Here is a 14,141-nt window from a genome sequence, read left to right on the forward strand (position 1 = left end):
ATCCTCCTTTGGGCTGGCCTTTCATTTTCCTCAAAGAGTCCGTTGCTAAACATTTACCGGCACCCCTCCCCAGGGGACACGCCAAACAGATTCTTCATTCGGTGAGTCAGCAATAAGTTAGAAGATGGGGGCACCTGAACTGGAAAAGCCTCTGGCCCCAGTGGCTGTGTTGGGCCAGACACAGAAACAGAAGGACAAAGGAGGCAGAAACAAAGACGGATGGAGGAGACTGAGGGCCAGTGGCAACCTCAGCTCCTGACTTTGTCTCCATCTTCTGGCCAGGTTTAATTTCCTGCTTGTTCTCGCATCAGTGAACTTACAGGTGGCTAACTGTGTGACATTGGGTAAGTTACTTAACCTCTCTGTGCCTGCCTGATTTTTCCCATGTAAAATGAGGGCAATGAGAGTAACCAACGGATAGGGTGGATGTGAGGATTGAATGTGTCGACAGGTATCTAAGGCTTAGAACTGTGGCGCATAGTGAATACCCAATAAATGTAATTGTTATTATTTGCTGTATCCCTGATGAATCTATGTTCCTCATGATGGAGGACCCCTGACTACCTGGCTAAACAGCTGATGATGTTTAGGGAGTTCGGGGTGGGGGGGGGGACATCCGAGCTGGTATGGCAGGGTGGGATGGCTGGACAGGTGGAGAATTTGCATGTAGCCGTGACACTCGTGGGACTGGGAGTCTGGTTTTCAACAGCTCCTCAGGAAGTTCTCAGGAACTTGCCTGGTCCCCGAGGGTCCCCAGCATGGATGCTGAGGACCGTGCGGATTGACAGGGACACAGAGAGGTAGCTGCAGAAGGAGCTTGTCCTCTTACTCCTGCCACCGTCCTGAGCCTCTCTACAGCCCTCACCCCCACCTTGGGCCTCTGGGTGAGACAAAGGAGGGAGCTGTTCCCACATGGTTGTCCACTCTGCTCCGCTGCAACTTCCTTGACCCCTCCCCCTCCTCAGGAAGGTCTTGAACCCTAGCACGAGGCTGCCCCAGCCCAGCACCTGAAAACCCCTGACCTGTGCCATCCCTTCCTCTTTAAAACAGGAAGTGGCTGTCCTTTGGTGAATCCTTTGCAAGCCACGAACTTGCTGGGGAAGGGGCAGGCAAGGAGAGGGAGAAGGCGAATTAGTTTTTGGAGCAGCACAACCCCTGCAAGGAAGGTGACTGGCATCCCCACTGTACGTTGAGAAAACTGAAACGCAGCAAAGGTAAGGACTCTTCCTTTCCACAGCCACGGGGAGTCAGAAGAGGAGCAGATTCCCGTCCAGATCTCAGCGGCCTGCGCGCAAGTCTTGGCTGGCTCAGGGGTCCGTGTGTGGCCTGTGGTGAATGATGCAGGGTAAGGTGGAGAATATTCTCCCATTAGAGGAAGGGGTGTGCCAGCTCACAGTTATCAAGCGATAACCTGTTCTTAGGCACACCTGGCCTGTTCCTAGCTCTAACCCGGAGTCCAAAAGGCCTTCTGGGTTCTGCTAGTTTAGGCAGGAGACCCTGGGACCTTGGAACTGCTTCTGAAAGGAGAGTTATCTCTTCTCTCACCTCATCAACAACTGGAACGTGTTTTAAAATTGTTCACTTGTGAAAACCATCAGAGCTGGCTTATAGCCAGAATTGCTCTCCTACCTGAAAACAGGGGAGGCTGTTAAAAATGCAAGGTCTGTGCCTCAGCGGAAACGAATCTAACTAGTATTCATGAGGATGCAGGTTCAATCCCCGGCCTTGCTCAGTGGGTTAAGGATCTGGCGCTGCTGTGAGCAGTAGTGTAGGTCGCAGGCACGGCTCAGATTCCATGGTTGCTGTGGCTGTGGTGTAGGCCCGCAGCTGCAGGTCTGATTCAAACCCCTAGCCTGGTAACCTCCCTATGCCATGGGTTTAGCCCTAAAAAGACAAATTAAAAAAAAAAAAAATCAAGGTCTATGACAACACTACCTAAATGGTTCAAAAGACCCAGAGGGAAGGCCCACCCTCTCATTTCCCCAACTGTCAGACAATCTCAGGGGCAGGCTTCCAGCAGATAATGTCCTTGTCCCCACAGCTATTTCCTGGAGGGAACCACCTTTCCTGGAGGGCCTCATGACTTCACGCTCCTACTCAGACGTGTGTTTTTCCCTACTGAGGATGAAGAGTCTGGACAGCAAGCATGGGTGAGAACACTGATCTCCCAGACACTGTGGCCAAACAGCCATATGGGACCCGTGGCCGGGAAATGTCTTCTTTGTGGACTTTTGACTCTCTAGGAGAAAGGGCCATAAGGGCACTTTGGAATAATGTAGTTTATTATAATATTACTTAACTATGTACCAACGGTGTAGAGAGCGGGGGAGGTTAACCAGCAAAGTCAGGGAACCGGATGCCACTGAGTTTCTTCATCTGGGGCTTGTGCCTAGAAGCAGATGTATTTGGCCTGAGGGTCAGTCTTGCTCTCCAGCTGCTGACCTCACAGGCTGACTCATAGATCCTCTGGGTCCTCGGGCCATCATGTTCCCTTTTGGCGCCTCAGTACCATATAAAGCGTAGGGGATATGGGGAAGGGGCTAAAACATCTCTTCAGAGGGCCTCCGCTGAACTCAGTAAGGTCAGAGGTGAAAGGTCTCCAGGCAGCTGGAGGTGCCCGGGTCTCGATGGAAAGGGATGGCTCATCCTCCTCCGGGAGCCACGTCCCAAAGGCCCAGCCTCCTGCAGCCATGCCGCAGCGGGGGAGGCGTTCACGCAGTCTCCCCCCACCCCCAGTGCCCCGCTGCTTCCAGAAGGGCCCCCACCGGCATTGCTAGCTTTGCAGCAGGGCATACTCCTTGGGCGCCCAGAGCAGGCGCGGGCAGTGGATCTCAGCCCAGCGGCCAAGATCGGGGCTCCAGCAAAACTCAGGCGACAGCAGCTTGGTGGGCTTGTGCAGCCAGAAGAACTTATTGAGGTGGCTCTTGTCGTGCCAGCGCGCCTCCAGGCCGCGCGAGCGGTCCCGCCGCAGGCCCCGGGCGCAGTGCGCCGTCAGACGCCGCAGCGCGGCCACGCTGCCCCCGAACACGGCCGCATGGTAGTAGAGGTCGCCCTCGCCCGGGCCCAGCACGGCGGCCGAGCGCGTGTCACGCTCAAAGGGCAGCAGCCACCGCGGCCAGCGGTAGTGCCAGGCGTGCAGCTGCGCCACCGACTCGGCCAGCGCCTCGGGCCCGAAGGCGCCACTGAAGTGCTGATCCACGTCCATGCAGAACACGAAGCACGCCCCGTGGCCCAGGCGCCCCCCGAGCGCCGGGTGCAGCGCGCGCATGCGCGCCATGGACACGTCCTGCCAGCGCCGCTCACGCGCCAAGTGCTCCACCCGTAGCCCACGGTCGGGGCCCAGCAGCAGGCGGGGCATGGCTGCAGGGCGCTCGGTGAACACGTAGTACACGACGCACTGGCCCACCATGAAGTGCTGCTCTGCTGTCTCCAGGAAGTGTGCCAGGTACTTCTCCAGGTACCTGCGGAGCGGGCCGTCCGAGTCAGCTGGTCACTGCGCCCTTCCCAGCCGTCCCCATGTCCGTTCTGGTGACCCTGCGACCCCAGGCCCAGGAACTCCGGAAAGGGCAGTCCCCGTTGGAGGCAAATTAAAATTAATTGCCAATTGGAGTTCCTTGGTGGCTCAGCAAGTTAAGGATCTGGCGTTGTTACTACTGTGGCTTGGGTCACGGGTTTGATCCCTGGCCTGGGTTGGAATCCTGGCCCAAGAACTTCCTCATGCGGAAGGTGTGGTAAATAATAATCATAACAATTGTCCATTGTTTGCCAGCCCTGCCCCTAGAGCCCCTGTGTCCCTTCCCTTGAACTCGGCTCTCCCGGACCCCTTTGATCAATAGAGGCACAAGGAAGGGATGCCATGCTGGGCCTTGGGAAGACCCGCGCGTTAGCCTCTGTCCCTTTAGAGCTCTGACCCTTCGCATAAGAAGTCCTGGAACTCCGATGCTGCCACAGAGTGAGAGAACCCAAGCTAGCCATGGAGAGGCACCCTGCCAGTCTTCCTCAGGCGGCTGTCTCACAGGAGACCCAGCTGTTTGAGAGAAGTGATGAACCTTTGCTGCTGAGCAGTCGGAATTCTTGAGCCACAAAGTCATGAGCTATGATAATAGTGAACTGCTTTCAGCTACTGCGTTTGTAGTGATTCCTTACACAGATAATCGAGACATCCAGAATACTGGAAACTGTATGAACAGACTTTGGGATCCTAAGGTTCTAAAATAATAATAATAATGCCTGATCTTTTTGAACATTTATCATGTGAGAGTGTTCAAAGTAATGTGTATTATCTCATTTAATCCTCACCATTATTAGTTCCGTTTCCTGGTGAGGAAACAGTCTCCAAGAGCTTTAGGAACTCATGCACCCTCGCACACAGCTGGTAAGTATGAAGCCAGGATTTGAACCCTGCTTGGCAGTGGAGCCCATAGCTTTACCTGCACTTGTTCTATTCCTGGTGGAACTGTGAAAACTGGAATGAGAGACCTTGGAAGCCTCAGCATCCCAGAGTGTTGGACTCATAGAACCTTGGAATTTGGATCTCAAGACTCTGGAATTTCTGGACCCAGAGGGCTGGTATGGGAACACCCTACTCAGCATCCAGAACGGAAGTGGGGACATCAAGGCCCTGGAGAGGCCAGCAGTTCCGTCCACCTTGGTCCTCTTTGCACCCTGGCCTCCCAGGGGTCCTCCTGGCTTTCTCCCGTCTAGGGTGTGAGGGACAGAGAGGAGTCATTTGGAGGAGCTGAATTCATCAGATACTTTTGGATATCTTTTCCAGGATGCAAAGCTTTTTACTGCCTCCCGAAAGCAGCCTCTTCCATTATTAAACGCTCCCTTAAATTGTCCTGAACTCTACCTCTCTGAGCCTTAGGACTGTAGGATCTAAGTGCCACTCTCAGCCAGGAGTCCCATTTGCATCACTACTGGAAAGTGAGTACCCAGCTTGGACCCCCCGCCATCCCTAATCGGGAGATGGGGAGACCAGCACCCTTGTGAGTTCTCCACCTACCATTCCAGGTTCCTCCTCCATACCTGGGGGCCTCTCACTTCCTCGATTGGCCTACTCTCCTGGAGAGAGTCTGTCCTTCCCTCTCCTGAGCCACCTGCCCCCATGACCTCTCCCTCAGCTTGCTCATCATCAGTCTGCCTTCCCTCCCAAACTGCAGCCTCACTCGTCCCCCTCAGCAGCCCCGTCCTTCCAGCCCGCTTCCTGATACCACCCCCCATAGTCCTCCCTCACTGAGCCCTCTGGCCTGCTGACCCTGCCACTCTCAACATCCCCCTTTCTTTTTTTGGGGGGGCGCACCCCCGGCATATGGAAGTTCCCAGTCTAGGGGTCAGGCTGGAGCTGCAACTGCCCACCTACGCCACAGCCACAGCAACTCGGGATCCGAACCGTGTCTGCGACTACTCCACAGTCACGGCAACGCTGGATCCTTAACCCACTGAGCGAGGCCAGGGATTGAACCCGGGTCCTCATGGGTCCTAGTCAGGTTCGTTACTGTTGCATCCCCATTTCTTCACGTTTCTCTTTACTCAGCCCAGATCCACTCCCTTGCAAGAGCCCTCCGTCCCCCGGCCCCAGTCCCACCATCAGACTTGCTTGGTGAATCTTCCTCCCTCCCTAACCTGCGCCTGAGCCACTGACCTCCATGGGGGCGGGGCGCTCACTGCAGCTGGGTCATCCCCTCTACTTACCCAGTTCTCACCTCTTCTCACTTTCGCCTGAAAAACTCCATTGTTTTCTCACCACTAGCCAGGTTCCTTCCAGGACATGGTCCTGAGCCCCCGGCTGCCTGCGCTGGCTGGGCTCCATGGTGCTGGTGTCCAGGGAGGAAGGGAAGGAGGGGTCGGTCCTGCCTCACCCTTGGAGTCTTGCCCAGGAGGTGCTGTCTTTGCCTTCTGCTTCCGCTTGGGATGCTGTGGCCCCGGAGAATGGGGCACCCCACGCCCTGCTTCACATGCACGCCCCTCCCAACCCTTCGCTTGGACAGCACTGCTCGCCTCCCAGGCCTTACCTGCCCACAGCAAAGACCGTCAGGCCAATGGTGAGGTTCTGCTGGGCAGCCTCTTGCTGGGCCACATCTGGGTCGAAGGTGCCGTCCCATATAATGGGGGCCCCCCCAGGAGGTGCAGGTCAGGACTTCAGGCCGGGCCCTAGCCAGGGCAGGGATGGAGGGATACGTCCATTATCCACCTGCTTCGTGCGTGGTCACTGTCACCTCCCCAGGCCTGGGCCCCAGGGACTTGCAAGTGGGTCACACCCAGGCCCTGCCCTAGAACTCTCTACCCCAGATCCAGCAGGGTATTTCGAGATGTGTAACCTGCTGGGGCCCTGGGGTGGAGCGCCTAGCCCTGCCAGGGTGGGGGATGCGAGGAGGGCAGGGACTTGGGGGTGGGGTGCTGGAGGCCCAGAGATCCTGGAGATGGCAGCTCCTTACCAAGGATGCAGGGGACCCGTGAAGTTGTCTCTCAGCAGGGGTGTTCTGGTCAAAGGGCAGACACCCATGGGGACAAGGACTTCCAGATGCCTGGGGGATGGGGGCAGCAGTGAGGGGTGTCAGCCTGCTCAGGAGCCCTGTGGCTTTGCTCCTTACAAGGGGGAGAGCCCGCAAGGACACTTGTGCAGGAGAGAGCCAGCACTCTCTATCCCTTAAGGAGGCACTGGGAAAGAGCCACTTTAACCCTCCCCTGCTGGTCCCATCTTGAGCACTAGGGGAAGGGGGTTGTATCTGACAGCAGGGAGGCCAAACAGGAGCAGCCCTAAGAGGTCAAGTGCAAGTAGGATCAACCACCAGAAGATTCTCTTCCAGGCCCTGGGTGGGCGGGGAGTAGGGAGGGACATTAGCAACACAAAATATATATGTGTGTGTGTGTAATTTCCACATATATACATATATATGGGAAAGTATATAATTTAATGTTTCATTTTATTTGCTTTGACTATGAATATATTACTCTGTGCACATGGCAGACATTCAAAGGTCCTAGAGAGTATAGACAGTGCAGTCTTTCCTGTTCCTCTGCATGGGGACAGTCGTGTATATGCAGGCAAATGTAAATACGGTAGCAAATGCGCTCTCTCCTTCTCTTCCTGTGCTTTTCCTCCCACACACGGTAGCCTGCTGATATGCTCTTCCTTGCCTTGTATTTTCCACTGACCATTATGTCTTTGAGTTTATTCCATCTCTCTCTCTCTCTCTCTCTTTTTTTTTTTTTTTTTTTTTTTTTTTTTTTTGCTTTTTAGGGCCGCACCTATGGCATGTGGAGGTTCCCAGGCTAGGGGCTAAATCAGAGCTGCAGCTGCTGGCCTATGCCCCAGCCACGGCAACGCAGGACTCGAGCCATGCCTGCAACTGACACTGCAGCTCACAGCGACACCGGATCCTTAACCCACTGAGCGAGGCCGGGGATCGAACCCGTATCCTCATGGGTACAAGTCGGGTTTGTTTCCACTGAGCCACAATGGGAACTTCCTATTTTTGAAGCGCTTCCTCACCCCTTTTTCCAGCTGCCTAACATGCCATTGACGGGAGGTGGCATCACTTTACCTCACCAGGTCCCTTCTGATGAGCATTTAGATGTTTAATTCTTTGCTTTTCCCAGTAGGCACACTCAAGTGACAGTAACATTAGGGGGTGGGGCGCTTCGTCCAGGCAGTGTGTAGGACTGACCTTGGGCAGGGGAGAGTCTGAGAGGGATGCAGGGAAGTTTGTGGCTTGGAAGCTAGGAGTTGAGAGCTCTCTGGGGCTTAGAGATGCATTGCTGGGCTGCACGGAGGGCCACCTGTGCTCAGGGACTCTGTGTCTATGGTGGCTCTTAGTCCCCAAGCCAGGTACCTCCAGCAGAGGTACCAGCCCCTTTGCTGGCTCAGAGGAGGAGTACTTTAGGATTGGAGCGTGGTTGGCTGTTTTCCAGAAGGGCCCAAAAATGAAGAATTTGAATAAGCTCCTCTGGGGGGATCTCTTCCATCTCTCCTCACCCCTGCTGGGTGCTGGTGTTTCTAGACAGACTGGACCCCTAGGGTGAGAAGCAAGACTGCTGGAGCAAGACCCCCTGGGTTCGAATCCCAGGCCACCACTTCTTAGCTGTCTGACCTCAGGCAAGGTTCTGGACCTCCGCACCTGAGTTTCCTCATCTAGAAAGGTGGGTCCTAAGAACACCTACTTTGGAGGGCTGTCCTGGATGTTGAGTTAATCCCTGCTAAAGGGTTAGAACAAGGCCTTGCACACTGCAATAGCTCAGGAAGTCTTAGCTATTCTTGATTATCATTAGTAATATTATTCCTCCCAGCTCCACTCCCTGCCATAGAAACCCTTCCAAAATCTGCATCCCCTGGTTTCTTTTGAGAAGCCTGACTCATCAGACCTTCTCTGCTCCCCCCATATCATCACCCCTCAGCAGGTGTATCCAGTAAATAGCTCAGAGAGGCACCTTGCAGTTTGTGTGTACATATTCACCTGTGCATCTCAGCATAGACACCTCCTTCTGTTCAGTTGGCCAAACCTGGGGGCCCCCTGACCCCTCCCTCGGCCACGCCCACTGTCTGCTCTCAGTCCCCAGGGGACCATTACTGGTCCAGGACCAGCGACCTCCCCTGCTCCCAGTCACTCCCTACAGCCCCTAGAGTCAGCTCATAAAACGCCACCTGCCTTACCAGTGTCCAGGTCACATGGATAAACAAATCCTTGAAGGGGAAAAGCATTTAGTAGGCAAACATATGGAAAAATGTTCTCCCTCACCAGTAATTAAAGACTTACAAATCTGAACTAGGTGGGATGTTTTGCCTATAAAATGAGCACTTTTAAAAAAGAAAGAAATGAAAATAGCCACGCTCTGAAAATACAGTGAGCTCTTGCACCTGCTGGTGGGATGTAAATTGCTACAGCTTTTTTGGAAAGCTACTTAGCTAAGGGAATGGAAGCTTTCAATAGTCATCCCCTTTAATCCAGTCAGGGAAACTTTTGAGAATCTGTTCAAAGGAGATAGTCAGGAGTTCCTGCCGTGGCTCAGTGGTTAACGAATCCGACTAGGAACCATGAGGTTGTGGGTTTGATCCCTGGCCTTGCTCAGTGGGTTAAGGATCCGGCGTTGCCGTGAGCTGTGGTGTAGGTCGCAGACACGGCTCGGATCCTGCGTTGCTGTGGCTCTGGTGTAGGCTGGTGGCTATAGCTCCGATTCGACCCCTAGCCTGGGAACCTCCATATGCCAGGAGAGCAGCCCGAAAAATGGCAAAAAAACAAACAAACAAAAAAAATCATTGACTCGTAAAAAGTTTATGCATCAAGATGATCACAAGTCTGCTCATTCGTGCATTCAACCTACACTTATCGGTCACAAGCTCAGAATCACGCACTGTGCTAGGTCGAGGATTTCAGAGGTGAGCAGGACACAGAGCTTGTTTTCATGGAGTGGGGTCAGGCAGATGTGGGAACCAGAAGGAGAGGGGGGTGGGGTCAGATGACAGATTGCAAACAGATGAAATGGAACACAGGGCAGTGAAGGCTGTGATTAGTGTAAATACAAGATGCCACTAAGGGCAAATATAAGTGGCATCTGAGCCTTAACAGATGAGGGAAGAGTCAGGAAGTCTTCCTGGAGGGGGTGACCTCTAAGCTAGGATCTGAAGAATTAGAAATTATCCAAGCAAAGAAAGCAGTGGAGGGGAAGGGATGTCCATGAAAAAGAAGCAACAGTGTGTAAAAGTGAGGAAGGGAGAGAGCTCAGGAAATACGTGGAGCTGCAGGGCCCCCGCAGGGGTGGGGTATAGAGTATGGATGAGGAGTGGTGAGAGTGGAGGCTGGAGAGGAGCCAGGGCCAGGTCACCCAGAGCCTGTGTGCCAGGCCAAGGGATTTGGACTTCATCTTGAAGGCCACAGGGAGTCCTGAAAGATCCTTTGCCCAGGGAGTGATGCAGTCAGATTTTATTTAAAAAATACCCCAGCTGAACACTTGTGCTTGGATGTGCGGTGGGGGGCAGGGAGCACAGGAAGACAGGTCAGTGTTGGCAGTGGGTTGGGGACAAGTAGGTGATGAGGGGCTGGCAAGGAGGTGGGATGGGCAGGACTTGGCCATTGATGAGAGGGACAGGGCTGGGGGACCGGGAAAGGGGAAGAGGCCTGACTGTCTGGTTGGGGGTGAGCGGCTGGAGCCCAGAAGGCAGGCAGGCTCAGGAGAGGGTTCTGGGATTCACCAGGAGGGCAAGGATGGCATGGGAGCAGGAGAGAGCAGAGGGAGGAGAGCCAGGGCTCAGGCACTGAGGGCACAGATGGGGACAGGCAGGGGACTCAGCGAGCAGAGAAGGAAGGAGCCGGGCAGAGGGCTGGGTGGCTCTTTCCAGAAGTTTGGCTGTAAAAGGACAGAGGATAGTTAACTGGAGGGGCTGAGGGGTTGGGATTGATGGAGGATGAAGATGTGTGTGTTTCTTTTATACAGGGAGACGTGGCCTTGGTTGCACGCGGGCTGGAAGGCACCCACAGAGCAGCATTGTGTAGGCTGCTCCCGTACAACTGAAAAAGACTCCAGTGTCCAGCGGAAGGGACCCGCTAAAATAAACTTTTTATGAAGACTGCAGCCACGTGGAAGAATGCGTACGTAAGAACTTTAAGTGAAAAAACGCAGGATCTAAAATTGGTGGGTACTGTGATTACAAGCTAGCAATGAAACATGCACCAGAAAATAAAACCAAAAGGAAACACTTAAGTGTCAGTGTAATAAGTTGTGGGAGGAGTTTTTCCCTTTATTCCCTCCCCCACCCCCAGTTGTTTGTAATGCGCTTTCACTGCTTTCTTAATGAAGGAAAAATACAGTCATTTAGGGAAAAAAAAATTCGTTTTAAGCCTTCTTAGTAGACTGCAAGATAAAGTCCACATCTCTCAGCCCTGCCTGAGGAACCTGAAAACCTGGCTCCTCAGCTGTTACATTTTATTTATTTTTATTTATTTGTTATTATTATTATTATTGCTTTTTAGGGCCCCGGCATATAGAGATTCCCAGGCTAGAGGTCAAATCAGAGCTACAGCCACCGGCCTAGCCCACAGCAACGCCAGATCGTTAACCCACTGAGCGAGGCCAGGGATTGAACCGCATCCTCATGGATCCTAGTTGGGTTCGTTAACCACTGAGCCACGACAGGAACTCCTGTTACATTTTATTTATTTATTTTGTTGTTGTTGTTGTTGTTATTGTTGCTATTTCTTGGGCCGCTCCCGCGGCATATGGAGGTTCCCAGGCTAGGGGTTGAATCAGAGCTGTAGCCACCTGCCTACGCCAGAGCCACAGCAACGCGGGATCCGAGCCGCGTCTGCAACCTACACCACAGCTCACGGCAACGCCGGATTGTCAACCCACTGAGCAAGGGCAGGGATCGAACCCGCAACCTCATGGTTCCTAGTCGGATTCGTTAACCACTGCGCCACGACGGAAACGCCCTGTTACATTTTAAATACTTACATTGGACCCAACTTTTCCACCTCTAGAAACAGAGATGTGTCACCGTGGGTAGCTGGAGGAAGGGGCAGGGGGACTTTAAATTTTTTTTTTTTTTTTTTGCTTTGTAGGACCGAACCCACAGCATATGGAAGTTCCCAGGCTAGGCGTTGAATAGGAGCTGCAGCTGCTGGCCTACGCCACAGCTCATGGCAACACCAGATCCTTAGCCCACTGAGCAAGGCCAGGGATCGAACCCTCATCCTCAAGGGTACTAGTTGGGTTCATTTCCGCTGAGCCACGACGGGAACTCTGATTTCAACTTTTTTCTTGATGAACTTCATAGCAGTGGACTCCACAGTGAGCACGTGTTACTTTTGTTATCTAATAAACGAAAATGAGGTCTTTTCTTCACGCTCATCTCTTACCAGCCCCCCTTATGTTTTGGTCACATTCCCCTCATGTTTTCCAACACCAACCAATTCGGTTCTCCAGTGTCAAGTGCATGTCCAAAAATTCAGTTCCATCCTGACACCAACCACCTGGAGTCAGTATCAGATCCGACAGGTTAAAGGGCTCAGTCCCATAAAAGCACCCTCACTTCAGATGACATTGCAAAGCCCAGGCCACCCATACTTCTGATGGGCGATACATCAGGGGTTCCCACAACCCCCTCCTCAGGTTTAATAATTTGCTAGAAAGGCTCACAGAACTCAGGAAGGCCCTTTCCTTACTGTTACTGGCTTATTGCAAAGGATACAAATGAACATCCAGATGAAGAGGTACAGGGGTGAGGCCCAGAAAGTTCCCAGGGAGTTGGGGTGCATGATCCTCCCAACATATGGATGTGTTCCCAGCTGGAAACTTTGAACACTGTGTTCGAGAGGTTTTTTTTTGTTTGTTTGTTTCTTTTTTGGCCACCCCCATGGCATATGGAAGTTCCAGGGATCAAACTGGAGCCAGAACTTCGACCTACGCCACAGCTGTGGCAATGCTGGACCCACTGCACTAGGCTGGGGATCTAACTGGTGCCTCCAGAGAGACAAGCGGATCATTAACCACTGCGCCACAGCAGAAACTCCTGTTCAAAAGTTTGGGTTTTTTTGTTTGTTTTTTTTGTTTTTGTCTTTCGTCTTTTCTAGGGCCGCGCTCACGGCATATGGAGGTTCCCAGGCTAGGGGTCGAATCGGAGCTGTAGCCGCCGGCCACAGCCACAGCCACAGCAATGCAGGATCCAAGCCGCATCTGCGACCTACACAACAGCTCATGGCAACACCAGATCCTTAACCCATTGAGAAAGGCCAGGGATTGAACCTACAACCTCATGGGTCCTAGTTGGGTTTGTTCACCGCTGAGCCACGACAGGAACTCCTCAAAAGTTTTTATAACCCAGTGTTCAGCAGCCCCTTCCCTCCTGGGCAGGGGCGTCGAGGTGGCACTGAAAGTTTTAAGCCTCTAATCACTAGGTCTTTCTGATGCTCAGCCCCATCCTGGGGCCCTGCCCTAAGCAACCTCGTGGCATAAATGCAGCTGTGCTAGGGTCTCATTATGAATAACAGAACACACTCTCATCACTCAGGAAATTCCAAGGGTTTTAGGAGTTCTCTGCCAGGAGCCTTATTATACCACACCCTCCGTCAGACTTCCCTCCTGGAACTGGGGGCCAAATCATGGTCTGGAGCTTGGTGTGGGACTAATCGAGCATGGTGGGTGCAGTGACAGAGGACAGCGCCCGGCGTTGATGCCACCTGATCTCACCACTTCCATGTCTCACAAGCATCTCAAACTTGTGTGGCCAGAAAGGAACTCTCCATTTTCTTCAGAAACCTGCTCCCCACGCAGGTCAGCTCCATCTTGGTAAATGACATCCAGATGGCTTAACCCGTCCCTCAAACTGAAGGTCTGGGAGGCCACCCGAGTTCTTCCTGCTCCCTCCCCTGCACAGTCTGCTGGCAAACCCTGTGGACCCCCATACATCGTCCAGCCTTCACCTCCCCCGGTCCACTCTGGGCCATCGCCTCTTTCACTGGACGTCACCTTGCTAAATTCCACGGCCCCCTGCCCAGCCTCCCTGCTTCTACTCCTGTCCTCCAACAACTCATTCTCCAAAACGAGTTTTCAAAAATACAAGCCAGGAGTTCCCGTGCTGGCTCAGTGGTAACAAACGCGACTAGTATCCATGAGGATGTGGGTTCCATCCCTGGCCTCGCTCAGTGGGTTAAGGATCCAGCATTCCTGTGAGCTGTGGTGTAGGTCGCGGACGTGGCTGGGATCCTCCGTTGCTGTGGCTCTGGTGTTGGCCGGCGGCTACAGCTCCGATTGGACCCCTAGCCTGGGAAGCACCATATGCCGCAGGCATGGCCCTAAAAAGACAAAAACAAACAAACCAACAAAAAAACCCCACAAAATAGAACACGTTCCCCCCACCCCCGCCCGTGACTCCAAGATCTTTCAATGACATCTCACCACTGTTAGAATATCTTCGGTACCCTGGACTCTGATCCGGAAAGCTCCGTCCCTCCCGGCCCTGCTGGCCTCCTTGGCGTCACTCTTGCCCTCTCGACTGCCTCCCACCCCAGCCCCGCCTTCTGGGCACCTGCGCATGCGCATCTTTCTTGCCCGGGTCCCTTGTCTTGGTGTCCAGCCCAACGCTCCCAGCTCTGCGCTCCCGCCCGGCTGTCCCCCTGGTTGTCCCACAGACTCCTCACATTTGGGGC

General features: G+C 53.5%; 1 protein-coding gene across 1 annotated transcript; it reads right to left on the reverse strand.

Annotated features, from left to right (window-relative positions):
- On the reverse strand, positions 1,843–7,186 carry A3GALT2 (alpha 1,3-galactosyltransferase 2). Its single transcript, XM_021095855.1, is given in 5 exon segments — positions 1,843–3,461; positions 6,015–6,118; positions 6,120–6,153; positions 6,438–6,530; positions 6,732–7,186. Coding segments are annotated over 5 exon segments (1,080 nt in total). The 5' UTR covers positions 6,893–7,186; the 3' UTR covers positions 1,843–2,773.

The sequence above is a fragment of the Sus scrofa genome, chromosome 6 (genome assembly GCF_000003025.6).
Source record: "Sus scrofa isolate TJ Tabasco breed Duroc chromosome 6, Sscrofa11.1, whole genome shotgun sequence".
In the NCBI taxonomy this organism is placed as follows: Eukaryota; Metazoa; Chordata; class Mammalia; order Artiodactyla; family Suidae; genus Sus; species Sus scrofa.